We start from the raw sequence: 13,678 nt of genomic DNA on the forward strand, positions 1-13,678 counted from the left end.
GTCCAGGAAGTGCGGGTTAGGGATCACCTCCAACAGCAAACGAGGGAGGCAGGACTACATCCCGACCCGCTAAACCGTTTCCATTGCTGCCAAGCCCATAGTCCCTTCGGTACAACCAGAAAGTAATGCTTCGTGCCTTGCAGCACCGAACATCGTAACTCGCTTTTTTAGAAGAACACCATGGTATCGTGCCAGCGCATTGTCGGCTTTCCAGGTGGGCTTACCACGCCCTATGTCCTCGGAAGGTGGGAAGGGTAGACTTCGTGCCTGCTTCCCTCTGCACGACTGGTATAAAGAATGATGATGCCGCGTGCACCCCAAATTGACCTCTGATAGGGCCTATTCGCCAGCACACAGAGGGACTTGCCGACGCGGTGACTACGCCTGCCCCAGCCTCGACGAGGACCCCTTTCCGTCCTCGGGCTCGGAACCCGCCCGGTTGACCAACGCCGCGAAAGCGACGATACCATGTTGTTCTTCGCGCGGCTACTTGTTCGATAAAAGGATCGAGTTCGACCACAGAGCATGACCACCGGTATGACCCATGAAGCCGACTCCGATCCCTTGGACCACCTTTTATTTGCGCCTGAACTAGCCATCCTTGAGTCCACGCGCCACCTTCTGTGTAGCTCCGAAACGATTTGGGCGATAGCCGATAAAACGGCGTTTCAGCCAACTTCATCTTTACACATCCTCCGAACTAGGTTGTCCGGGGTAGTGTCCAGACCACATGTGGCAAGCGCGAAAACGTATGCACACGAACAACACGTGTTCCGCCGTTTCCTCTAAACCTGCGCACACCAAACACTCGGGCGAGGCCGAGCAAGCCAGCTGCGTTACCTGCACTGTGATTTTGCAGCACGCTTAAACACCGAGCACATCGAACCCCCCATGGGGTGCTTGCTGTTCTCAGCTTTGCTGGAACAAATCAAACAATTGGGACGGTTCGTGCAGCATTGTGCCTTATGTCCCTCCAATCCGCAGCGTCGGCAGAGATTGCTTCTGTCAGGGCCTTTGCAGTCCCATTGCTTGTGCCCCGGTTCCAGGCACTTGAAGCAAACTTCTAGTTGCTCGTATATGCCCACAGGGCACACCGACCATCCCACCTTGACGCTCCCTAACTTGACTACCTTGGAGGCGTCCGCTGCAGATAGCCGAACCAATGCTACCTGCGTCCCTGCCGGACCTTTCCGTAGCCGAATGGCTGCGGTGGGCGTCTCCACTTCACACTGTCGCTTCACCTCTGTCTCCGCCAGTGCGAACTGCCTTCCTTATGGCTGATTGGACGGCATCATATACCCTATCTATAAGGAAGGGCGCAGCTAGAGTGTGCCAATTACAGAGGGATCTCTCTGCAGATCTTAGTGTACAAAATTCTTTCGCTCATTTTGTTCAACAGACTGTTATCGCTTGAGAGTCCTTCGTAGGCGAATACCATGCAAGTTGTCGGGCGGACGATTCTTGATAAATTCCGGTAGTACAACTTGCAGACTCACCGCCTGTTCATTGATTTCGAAGTAGCGTACAGTTCAGTGAAAAGAAATTAGCTGTGGCAGATAATGGCTGAACATGGTTTTCCGGCGAAACTGATTAGGCGGAACGCTTGATAACCCGAAATCAAGTGTTCGGATTGCGTTTTCGAGCAAAAATTGCTGTGTACAACACTCGGAGGGAGAATAGAAAATGGTGTGTGGCGCAGACGCATGAATCACGTGTACAGAGGAGAAAATATATCAATATCAAGTGTACAGAGGAGAAAATATTATGAGTCGTATAAAATACGGCAGACTCCAGTGGGTTGGTCATTTAGTCGGAAGAATCACCCATATTCTTGTTTACGCACGAACGCGCCTTCGAACAAAAGTTGATGCGTATTCTCGTTTACGCCAGCAAAATCAAATGCACGCTAAATTTCACCTACTCAGTGACAGAGTAAAATTGTATAGAGCTTGCTGACGTTTACTCATCCTTCTCTTTCAAGCGCATGGGGAGGATAGGATTTGTTTTCATCGGGAAACGCTTCGGAAGCGTTTCCCGATGAAAACAAATCCTATCTCCTCCGTGCGAGTGCAAGAGAAAGATGATTAACGTCAGCAAGCTCTATTGCTCTCTCGTTATATCCCAAGGGACTAGACTTTACTAAGGTGGCGCAGATCAGCGCTGCGTGCCACTAGTTTTCTCTTTTATTCTCCCGTTGTTCTTATGCAACGCAAATAGTGACGTCACTATTTGCGTTGCATAAGAACAGCGGGAGAATAAAAGAGACAACTAGTGGCACGCAGTGCTGATCTGCACCACCTTAGTAAAGTCTAGCTCATTGGTTATATCCCACGGAAATTTTACTCAATTTCCGTCAAAAGCAGGACAACTCAAAACTATGAGTAATCCTGCTTTTGACGGAAATTGAGTAAAATTTCCGTGGGAAGAAATGAGACGGCAGTACAATTTTACTCAGTCACTGAGTAGGTGAAAGTTAGAGTGTGGGGAAGCGATTCGAACAAATCGCATTCTTTCGAAATTTTCGTTCGACGGTAAACAAGAATAGGGGTGAATAGCAAAAACAATATTCAACAAAGCGCCGGATAGAGGCCAGCGACTTCGTGGACTGCACGCGGTGGAACCGCACTTGCACCTGAGGTCACTAAATGTTCGGGGAAATTAGAGGAACATCGCCAAATACCGCTGATTATAGAGCTCTACATTACGTATATATGTATGAGTGTTTCAATGGAAAGTGGAACATGATGAAAAGCTGGATATGTATAGAAATATACAGGAATACTAAATCAGTCTAATTCAAAAGTTATAAATGCCTGCAACTATTTATTATTATTTGGTATAAAATATCTGTAAACCCGCAAAGTGTTTCTTTTCACGTAACTACCCCAGCCTTCGATTGATTTCTTTTTTTGCTCTTCCACCCTCAGGCGCTCTCGTTCATCTTCCTTCTTCCTCAGTGCTACATACTCCACTATGTATTTAGTTGAATCCCATAGACCATTCAGTTTCTCATCCACTACCATAAGTCGCCCCACGCCATCACTAGTGGTCTTTTTAATGGTTTCAAACTGCGTATTTCTGTAGTAGTAGTTGATGGATGTGGCGATGATTCCCAGCAGGGCACCCGCACACGAACCAATAATCGACCAGTATTTCACGTTGTTGGCCTGTGTTCGTTCTTTTTCGTGGGATGTCTTAACCGCTGCGGTCAAATGCGAAAACAGCTCCCGCTCCTCTTGGTCTACAATTTGAAAGATTTGGTTTTTCTCCTTCTCACGGGCTATCACCTAAAATAAAATCGTTTCGATTTAGTTTGAAAAAAAAAATATAATCGACTCGGATTACTCACATCAAACTCCTCCTTGATCAGCTCTACGTAACGATGCTCGCCGCGCATACTCTTCTGCAGTTCCACATGAATATCCTGCATCTGTTTTCTTATCAGAGTCAGCTCGAGTAGGATGTGCCTTCGGCGTTCCTGCACTAGCTGCAGCTGGTCCTGAATTTCAATAACCTTGCTCTGGGCGGCAATTACCTCGCTCATTCCGCTGAATTCGTTGTAGAAAGACTGCGCCTCGTACAGTTTACTCTTTGCCAGATCCAGGAAACCAATTCGTCGGATGGCCACATTGCTGCCGGAACTGAATGATTTGCGTGCTTGGTGTCGACTCGATTCCGGCTCCTGTATGGTTATATATTCATACTGGCCAGCCGTTGGAGGCTCCTGTTGTGTTGCGGTTTCCGTCGATTTTTTAGATGAATAATCGCGTCTCGAAATGATGTAATATTTGCTTCCGTAGGTACTCCTACGTGAAACGAGCAATATATTTTTGAAGAGCATTTTTTGAGGGAACTATTTTTATAATAACGAAAGCATGTGTACAAGGCACAACATTAATAACTGCGAAATAATGCAAAAACTGTAACCGATGAGATTGACCTTTATCACTATTAGTAAGATTACATTTTAATTTATTTTTGATACAGAAAAATTACTGCAGACCGGTAATCTGATAACTCACTGACCGAACAACCGAACCGAGCGCTGCACTGACAGAATCTGATGCATGAATCATGACAAAAATCAAAACAAACCCACTGTTAATGCAATGTGTGCAAATATAATCGTGCACTGAACCAAAATATTGTGGATTTACTTGAGAGAAGAATCCATAATACGTATTGCCGATTTCACCAATTTGAAGAGTTATGTGTAGATTGTGTTTTGCCCGCTTCTTTTTCTCACACTCACTCTCATTTCGGGTTGATCGATTTTTGTTACTAAAATTTACCCAATTATAACCCATTACTTGTGAGTCACATGTAAGCGTGTACACTAAATCGATTCCCGCCATGATTTGACGTCTGTTTGTTTTCAGATTGAGCACTCACACACAAATATTATACACGGAAAATCAAACTTCTGTGAGTGTATTGAGTGTGAGAAAAAGATGACTGTGAGAAAAAAATCTCGCAGAACTCTTATAAAGTGCAAAAAGCGCAATAATATCTGAATAAATGCCACGTTGAAGGCAGTCGGAAAAGGCTGTATGTTATAGATGGTAACAGGCTAAGCATCTTGGGTAAAGTGAAGGGTTTCCCCATAAAACATCCCACCTACTTTTCCCCCGATTTAGTCGGTTTTCGTCGGTTGGATCGGCCTACTTTGCAGCCGACTAATCGGTTGTTTGTTGCACAGACGCTTATGGGAGTTTTACAGGGGCGTTTAGCGATTAATCGATACATTAAATCGGCCAACCAAATCAACTGATTTGAAGCAACTTAGTTGGCAGATTAATCGGCTAACGTATTCTAGGGCACAACATCAATTAAACCGACGAAATCGACCGATGAAAACCTAAAGAATCGCATGATTAATCAACTGATTCAATTGAATAATAAAATATAGCCGACGAAATCGGTTGATTAATCAACTTATTTAATTCAATAATAAAATATAGCCGACGGAATCGGCTGATGAAAAGTAAGTTAATTGCTCGATTAGTAATTATATTATAAAGAACAATGGACGATTCTCGATGAAATCGGTTGTTTCTGTTCTACCAAATTAAGCTATAAATCGGATGTTTAAAACAGAAAACAAACATAACCCGACGAAATAGGGTGATTTATCTTTATTTAGTTGGGCGATTTTAGTTGACATCGCCGATGGTTGAGTTGTTCTGCAGAGGCTGCTTCACATCCCGGCAAGACATTAAATAATTGGTTACGCCATCCTATACAGTTAGGGCAAAAAGCCGTATGCGCCGGCCCATGCGTTGACGATCGTATACGGCCCGGGTATGGAAGTCGTCTTCCTGGCGCCAATGTTTGTCACTTGTAAGGAAATAGGCTGACGAAAAAAGAGAGATGATTTATCAATACTTTAAAATTAAATACGCACGAAGAAAAACATTAAACATTACCTTAATAGAATGTAGACTCAAAATTGATCATTATTAGACCATTCTCAATAGATACATTCCTGCCTTCGAAAGTAGTTTCACCCAGCCTCCATAATCTCTGGCAGAGACTTTTCACGTATTTGTTGAATTAAAAATTGTATTTTGGCCATAGCTTCAGAGTCCATATAGATCCGACTAATTTATCATAATGGGATAGGAATCCTTGTCGAATGAAACCTGTTGCGAGCAAATCAGTTTAAGATAAAGTACCCAAAAATAGGCTAGACCTTTACCCGTTTTTGTATAAGAAGCTGTAATGAAAAATAAATTTTACACGAAAAAAATATAAAAGAATATATTCCGGCCATAACCTCTGAGCCCATTGTCCGTTCCGGTCAATTTTCAATAGGAAACAGAATTTCCCGTCGAAAATTGTTGCGAGTTAAGGATAATTGCCGAACATTTTTGCGATACTTTTTGCGCACACACGCGCACACATTCTCAACATAAACACACATACTTGCCATCATATTGCACTACATGTTGCAATTTACGTGATAGATATTCACATTTTACTAATTTTAATAATTATATTTGGTTTACTAATCACAACATCTTCATAAGTAAACAGTACGCTAAGCAAATGTAATCTATCAACCATTATTCCGATTTAATCGGGAATATAAACACTACTTAATCCATTGATTGATACGTGGATATAAATAATGTCTGAGAGTCACCCGACAAAATAGGTTATCCATACAAATGATTTGGTCGGCACCAGATTTAGTTGGTATTCATGATGGTCGATTTCCACGATACCCGATTTCGTCGATGATAAAATCTACTGGTTTCGTCGAGACCTTGGTCGCCACCCAATTTCGTCGATGATAAAAACAGATGTTTTCCTTGACACCTGATTAAGTTGGTGCTAAAATCAGTTGGTTTCATCGGCACCCGACTTCGTCGGTGTATCAAGAAATTTCCCATCTGTCAAATGTTTTATGGGGTTAGTGCAAATATTGTAGGGTGCTGTCAATCCGATACACCGCGGCTGTTGTAATGTTTCCAAAAGCGCATTTGCACAAGATTCCACGCGGCGTTCCACATTCGAAAGGAACAACCGCACCTTAGGAAACGCCGCAATGTTATCTCCCCATAAGAATCGAGTATACGGGCAGCAAAAAGCGCGGTGCGTCGTTTCCTGTGAGGAGCGCCGCGTGTACTTTTGGGCAAATGCGTTAATAATAGAATTGAGTCAAAGAGCTTATTTAATTATTTGACCATTCTTTTGATACCGCTGATGGGTCGCAGTTGGTTATAGACGTTCTCTACTGCAACTGGAGAAACACCTTATCCTGTCCTGAACAGCCGGCTCAATTTGTAAATGCTGTAACGTTTTACGGTTTTACAATCAATTTGTGATTAAGTCAAAATAAGAATTTATGACGTTTTTCTCTTTTTAAGTAAAATCATAAATTAAAGTTATTTGAAATTAATCAAATAGTGAAACATTACATTACGTAGGTAAATAATTTGCAAACCGGACGAAAAGAAATTTGAATTTTTATTTGTATGTCGATTACGAGGTTTGTGTCTTGCCTAAATTATTATCCAAATAGAAATTGACCATGTACTGTTGTAGTGTTCTCATGTGCTCGTTTTTTATCGACTCACCGAAGGCGCGCACTCTTTGTCGCCATTTCAAATTTATTAGGCGCAAATTTAAAATAATTGACGACTTTTCAAAAGGATAAGTTTCTTTATAAAATTCAGACAAGAACTCGATCATTTCGCTAAGTGAACGGCTGGTAATCAGAAGTGTTTGCGAGTAGGCTACGAAATTTTTCAGTAAATTAAGTTGAGTTTGGCTAGTTTGACTAATAGGTAAAGTGTGATTGGAGTGAATTATTCTGTGTCTATTTTAATCAAGTTTCTAAAATTAACAGTTAACGTAGCAGACGTCATTAGGACGTGTTTTTTGAATTCCGCGAACACCGAGTTAGTTTAGTGAAACGTACAAAAAGGTAAAACGAATTTAAATGTTTAATGTAAAGTTTTGTTAATAAAACGAATTCGCGTTGGACTTTCCAGCGCATTGCGCTTTTTGGTACGGGCTGGATTTCGTGTATTCGACCGGAGTCGGGTACGGGAATACGTGTGGCGTCTACAGGGCCCGCCATTTCGTCCAACGGACATCGAGAGCTCGAGCGTGCGTTAAGGCCCGCCTGTAAAGGTAGTTAAACGGAGGAGGAGTGAAGTCGCTCGTTCAAAAGCGAAAACTCGGCGGTCGCCAATCAACCGTCGAAGGTAAGATCCCCAAGCCAATTCCCGTGGATCAGTCCCGAGAGTGCGGTCCCCGTACGTCGTCATTAATCGTACGCTGGACCGAACCCGAACCGACGGTTAGTAGTCTTCCTTTTAGTCCTCGCTCGGTGAACCGGAAAGGTACGCGAAGCCGGGTCGTTAGGGAAAGGAAGCTACTAGCTTGAGGGAACGGTTATTCCGGACCACTCTCGATCCCGAAATCGGAAGCCTTCCGTCCAGCCGCCACTCCCTCCGCATCTTTAGTTTCGGCCATATCGCTCGAGCTCGACCTCCATCGCTGCGCGCCAATCTGCAGCATCTGCGGCAAAGCCAATCGGCCGCAATCGCCACAACCTGGTCGGAGGACATCGTCGCCATCTTCCCGGCGGAGTATTCGCATCAGTGCATCGTGCAGCAAAATCCTGCGCAGGTATGTGAGCTTGTATTTTCATGGCCATGATTAGCTCTCTTTTTCCATTCCGTACCGATACGTCCAACCCGAATAGTAGAATAAATGCCGTTAAGTAATTTGAAGAAGTTAGCTTGAGTTTTAGTTGTATTGCGTTTCACGGGGCTGGGAAAATTCACTCCCATTGCGTTTGCCGTGGCTACAGTTTAAAGTTGTCTTCGAAAGTTGCTTTCCGTTCTTTTTCAGTGGGTTGAGCGAGTTCAGGTAGGTGGGAAGTAGGGAAAGAATATTAAGCGTAAGTAATTTTGGAGCCAGCGACCGTTCGAGAGTCCCTAGAGGTAAAGGGTCTGTAAAAGTCGGGCAAATAGGGAACACGACCGGTGGTCTCTCTTCGAGAGTGGCGCTTAAGCCACCGAGTTTAAAATCACCTCGAAACCATTCGCGAACGGTTACAATGCATTGATGGATAATAAAGCAAGAGAAAACAATATTAAGCATCTAAAAAATCTCGTTGGGCGGCAGGATCGTTTCTGCGCATAAGCGTCAGATCAAAATTACTGGAGACTCTCGCCACCGATTTTCTCATCGGTTTGTTTTAAATGGAGAGAGTCCGACAGATTTTTCTATCGAGCCAACCAACAGCACTTATTCAACTATTCAAGCAGCAGCAAGTGAAAAAGAGACAACGAGGAAGCGCTGCCGACTCCTTTTTGTTTGAGGAGAATCTTCCACGCATGCCGCAGTTGGATGATCAATCCACTCGAACTGCAGGATCAAACTGTGGGTCAAAGGGGACAGGTTCAGCAGTGCATCCACGTTGGCAAAAAGGAATTGAACCAGGAACGGAACGTTTTCTAGTCGGTTCATAAAAACACACGCGGTTACAACAACCGGTTTTTATTTAGAGAAAAATACAAAGTACATTATAAAGCGCAGGTAGCGTAAAGGAATGCAAATAGTGTTGCGCCAAAACATAGAGGCGCGAATGTGTGACGAGGATGAACCACTGTAAATCTATCACTCTTCCTCTGCGGTATGTCCTCGGCTGCCATGAAGACCGATAGAAGTGGCGAAGCCGTGATGCTTCACGTTCCCCAATGGTTTGGTGAACACGTCTTATTTCGCTCGGGCAATACTCCAGCTTGATCACTTCTCGTTCGCACAGATCACGAATAAAACACTCTTTCGTATTAATATGTTTAGACCTTCTGTTGTTCTTCTCAGTTCGTACAAAGGCTAAACAACCCTGGTTGTCTTCGTGTATGACGGTGGCTTTTTCCTGAGTCTCGCCCAGGTCCTCGAGCAAGCGCCGCATCCAAAGAACCTCCTGGCACGTCAAGAGACAGCTCCTCCTGCAACGAAGACGACGAACCCTGTGGTAGACTTTCGAGTTCTTGGATCTCCCGCCCAATCCGAGTCGGAAAAAGCTTCGAGTTCACCTTCGTTTGATCCACCTAGCCTAAGCTTCCAATCTGCAGTATACTTCAAGTATCGAAGTAACCGCTTCGCTGCCGTCCAATCTTGTTCAGACGGTCCGCTGAACTAACGGCCCAGAATTACGGCACTGGCAGAGATGTCAGGTCGTGCGCAGACCGCAATGTACATCAGGGCACCGACTAGGCTGCGATACTTCGTGATGTCCTTCATTGCTTCACACTTGCTGATGTCTTTGAGATATCCTTGGTCCATCGGTGTCCGTGCTACTTTAGCTTCCTTCATGCCGAACTCCTGAATGAGTCTGTTGATATACGACTGCACGCTCGAGTTGTACATTCCTTCTGAGTCCAAGCCCAAGAAATGCTTAACCTTACCGAGACAGAGTTGATATCAAAGTGTTCCTTGAGTTGGCCATAAACTCGAGCTATTTCTTCTTCATTGGTCGACATAGACGATCACATCCATTTCTCCTAGCTATGAATAGGTACGGATCGGCGGAGCTTGCAACGAACCCAATTCCTTCCAAAACTTTGGACAACTTTTTATTCCAGCATCTAGCTGATTGGTGGAGACCGTAAATACTCCGTCGTAAACGACAAACTGTCTCCTCCTGTCCACGAACCATGTAGCCAGGCCAGGGGGCTGACGCATGTACGTCTCTTCGCTGATATTATCGTCATATAAATACGCTGTACGGACATCCAGGTGCTTTATAATCATCTTGTCTCTGCCGGTGAGAGCCAACAGTGTTCTTAATGTGGCAATGTTAATGTTAATGTTTGCACTGCGCACGAACCGAAACAAGAAATCTCATGCAAATGCTGACCGCACCGACGGCTCGACTCTCACGCAGCAGCAGGCAACAACAAACAAACAGTTTGCTTCATCAGCGAAAAAAATGTCACAATGAGGCGTACATTTTTTTTTGAAAATTGTTTCGGTTTGTGCGGTGCGTGAAATTTGACCGGATAAAATGTAAACATTCTCATAATCACTGTTGTGGAAACTCGAAAGGACACTGTTTTGTTAGTTGCCGGTAGAGCAGCTACAAAGCTGAAATTTTTATTAAAGTAAATTTAGTTGGGATTTACATTGAGTTTTAGAGCCTTACATTTTCAGTGACTTCGAAATAAACAATATCGAGGTTATGTTTCCGGCGATTATGTGCGCTAATTCCTAAATAATCAAATTAAACAGTTAAAATGAGATTCGCATATCAAACAGTTTATCTGCTCACCTAATGGAAACTAGTTGCTAATGATTATTTAAAAACAAGATAAACTAATTTTAGAAAGAAAATTACTTTTCAATAAATTGAATTCACGTATTGCGACAGCACGGCGCGATGGCAGACCAAAATGATTCTTCTTAATTCGCTTTTCGATCGAGGGAATGGACACAAGCCTCATCATCAGTGTGCCCAGCGAGTTCGGCAACATTCTCCACCCCGTGAGCTTCTCCAGGTCCCGGATCGCTACCCTTGTTAATTGTCTCCCTTGGCTCCACTTCCAACAGCGCCAGCTTAACCGCCGGCCTAGAAACTATCCCGTTGGCTGTGAGCACTTTTGCTCTTCTGACCTGATCGTTGGATCCTTTAGTCGTTTCCAAAATGCGTCCTCTTGTCCAGCTATTCCTAATGTTTTCGTCGATAATTACAACTAAATCTCCCGGCTCAAGGGGCTTGACCTTCTCGAACCACTTCGTACGTCGAGTAAGCATAGGAAGATACTCTAGCACCCACCTATTCCAGAATTTGTCCACTGTCCTTTGGACCGCCTTTGTAGATGTCTCGAAGACTACTGTTTTCGTCTATTAATGCTAACTCAGGCTGATTAACACCGTTGGACCCGTACAGCAAAAAGTGGTTAGGGTCAGGGCCTCGGCGTCTGCATCATCAAGTGGTACGTATGTTAGCGGACGAGAATTGATTACTCCTTCCGCTTCCAGTAATACCGTCTCAAGCACTTCATCGCTGGGGTGTGTCTTACAATCGGAAATTACTTTCATAGCTGTTTTCACGGATCTTACTAATCGCTCCCACGGCCCACCCATATGTGGCGCAGCAGGAACGTTGAAATACCAGGTGGTATGGGCATTCGTGAATGTTGTAGCACAGTCCTTATTCACTTGTTGCATCTTGTGTTGCTCCTCGGATAACTGACGGCTTGCTCCTATGAAGTTCGTTCCATTGTCCGAATATACTTCACGTGGTGCGCCTCGTCTTGCGATAAATCGTCGGAAAGCCATGATACATGATTGTGATGATAGACTATGGGTAACTTCTAGGTGGATGGCTCTCACAGTTAGACAAGTAAATAGAGCCACCCACCGCTTCACCAGACTTCGGCCGATTTTCACTTCCACCGGTCCAAAATAGTCCACTCCGACGTACGTGAATGCACGCACGAACGGCGTGAGTCGAACCCTAGGTAGCGATGCCATCATCGGGGGTTTGGGAACTGCTTTCCTTATTTTGCAAAACTGGCAATTTCGAGACACTTTGCGAATCAAAGTACGCAGACTGGCGACATAGTATTGCTGGCGCATTTCGTTATGGACTGTTTCATTATTGGCATGTAGCGGGCGTCGATGCATGTTGTCGATAATGAGTGTAGTGATGGAATGCTGTTTAGGAAGTATAACGGGATACTTTGCTGGGTACGCCGATTCTGGTGCTGCTTCGATTCGACTCCCCATGCGGATAGTACCCATAGAATCCATAAATGGGCTTAGTCGGTATATTGAACTGGACTTGCTGACGATTCCATGTTGTTTTAATGTTTCTATCTCGTCGGGATAGGCTTGCGTCTGGGCTTGTCGTATCAGTGTGAACTCGGCTTTACGGATTTCATGACCCTGCAGCACACACCCACTTCCTTGGGGAGAACGTATTTTCCGCATTTTGTCAACGGCCCGATGCACGAAAGCGACAGTTCTGACAAGCCGAATCCAATTGGAAAAACGAGTAACGTCAATCAGCAGATCCACAATGTTTTGACGGTGAAAAAATACGGGACATTCGCTCCTTGGCCGTTGAAGTAGCAACATCATGAAATCAACGAGGCTTGTGAATTTGGTGCGCGAAACGTGATTTTTCCAAACAATCTTTTGAAATACCCAAATCTGTAAATAACTGTACATATTGTAGTGATAAGATCATATCGACATAATAGCAAGTAAGTTAAATATTCTCCATTTGTGATTTTTCTAAGGTTTAAGTTAGTGAGTAGTTATTGAGGTCAAGGTTAAGTTGAAAAAAAAAGTACAGTCGCGAAAACACATGGTAATGAGCAGATGAATTGGGACGACGACGAAGATGACAATGGAGGAGATCCACAATTGATGGCTCCTCCAACAACTGCAATAGAAAAAAGGAAACCTGATCGAACAAAACTTCAGGGAAAAACGACAGTGACGAGGAAACAAATAAAAGTAAACGAAACAAGACAACTGACAATGAAATGCATAACGGAAACAAAATGGCGGATTTGAGCAAGACCAAACGTGATCACTCGTTGAATCAAGCGACGGGCGCCATTGCAAAAACCACAGGGAAGACCGCTAGAGCAAACAAAGACAAAATAGACGGACAATACATAGACAACTGGACCAAGAACACTATCTACACAACATTCATAATTGAAAAAAAGAAAAAAGACGGAAATGGAACTGAAAAGGAATACAATCAGAAAGAAAAATACCCACACCCAATGGAAGTAGCAAAAATGCTGCAGAACATTGGCGTTAAGAATTATCGAGAAATGAAGTCAGTAGGACGAGGTCGATTTCAAATAACGTATGACAAACCGCGAGAAGCAGAACAGTTAATAAACTCTAAATTGCTCACAGACGAATTCGGATACACGGTATTTGTTCCAGGTCGATTCAAAGAGAGTATTGGTGTGGTAAGAAATGTGCCCCCAACTCTCAATGAAGATGAGATCTTGAACAACATATCCTCCGGTAATATTATCAATCCAGTGCAAATCCGAATTATAGCCGCTAACAAAGTTGGATTTTTCTCACAATTCGTACGTTAAACCTAACTTCGGAAGTGGTGCGCTGTTTTCATTTGGCCATGTTCTATACAGCGCACTACTTCCGAAATTAGGTTTAACGT

At 43.9% G+C, this 13,678-nt stretch overlaps 2 protein-coding genes across 2 annotated transcripts; both read right to left on the reverse strand.

The window, feature by feature from the left end:
* Positions 1 to 2,795: 2,795 nt before the first annotated feature.
* On the reverse strand, positions 2,796 to 4,054 carry LOC134227026 (uncharacterized). Its single transcript, XM_062708211.1, has 2 exons — positions 3,350 to 4,054; positions 2,796 to 3,287 (listed from the first exon to the last, which is right to left on the reverse strand). Exons 1-2 carry the CDS (start codon positions 3,839 to 3,841, stop codon positions 2,820 to 2,822), a joined length of 960 nt encoding a protein of 319 aa, XP_062564195.1. The 5' UTR covers positions 3,842 to 4,054; the 3' UTR covers positions 2,796 to 2,819.
* Positions 4,055 to 11,376: 7,322 nt separating this feature from the next.
* Positions 11,377 to 12,459, reverse strand: LOC134221680 (uncharacterized). Its single transcript, XM_062700868.1, has one exon. The coding sequence runs from the start codon at positions 12,457 to 12,459 to the stop codon at positions 11,377 to 11,379; it is 1,083 nt and encodes a 360-aa protein (XP_062556852.1).
* Between the last annotated feature and the right edge of the window lie 1,219 nt (positions 12,460 to 13,678).

Source organism: Armigeres subalbatus, chromosome 3 (genome assembly GCF_024139115.2).
Source record: "Armigeres subalbatus isolate Guangzhou_Male chromosome 3, GZ_Asu_2, whole genome shotgun sequence".
Taxonomy (NCBI): domain Eukaryota; kingdom Metazoa; phylum Arthropoda; class Insecta; order Diptera; family Culicidae; genus Armigeres; species Armigeres subalbatus.

Coding starts and splice junctions, on each gene's coding strand:
- LOC134227026 (XM_062708211.1), bottom strand. CDS start 3,841: ATGCTCTTCAAAAATATATTGCTCGTTTCACGTAGGAGTACCTACGGA. Junction 3,288..3,349: donor TGATCAAGGAGGAGTTTGAT/GTGAGTAATCCG, acceptor ATTTTATTTTAG/GTGATAGCCCGTGAGAAGGA.
- LOC134221680 (XM_062700868.1), bottom strand. CDS start 12,459: ATGCGGAAAATACGTTCTCCCCAAGGAAGTGGGTGTGTGCTGCAGGGT.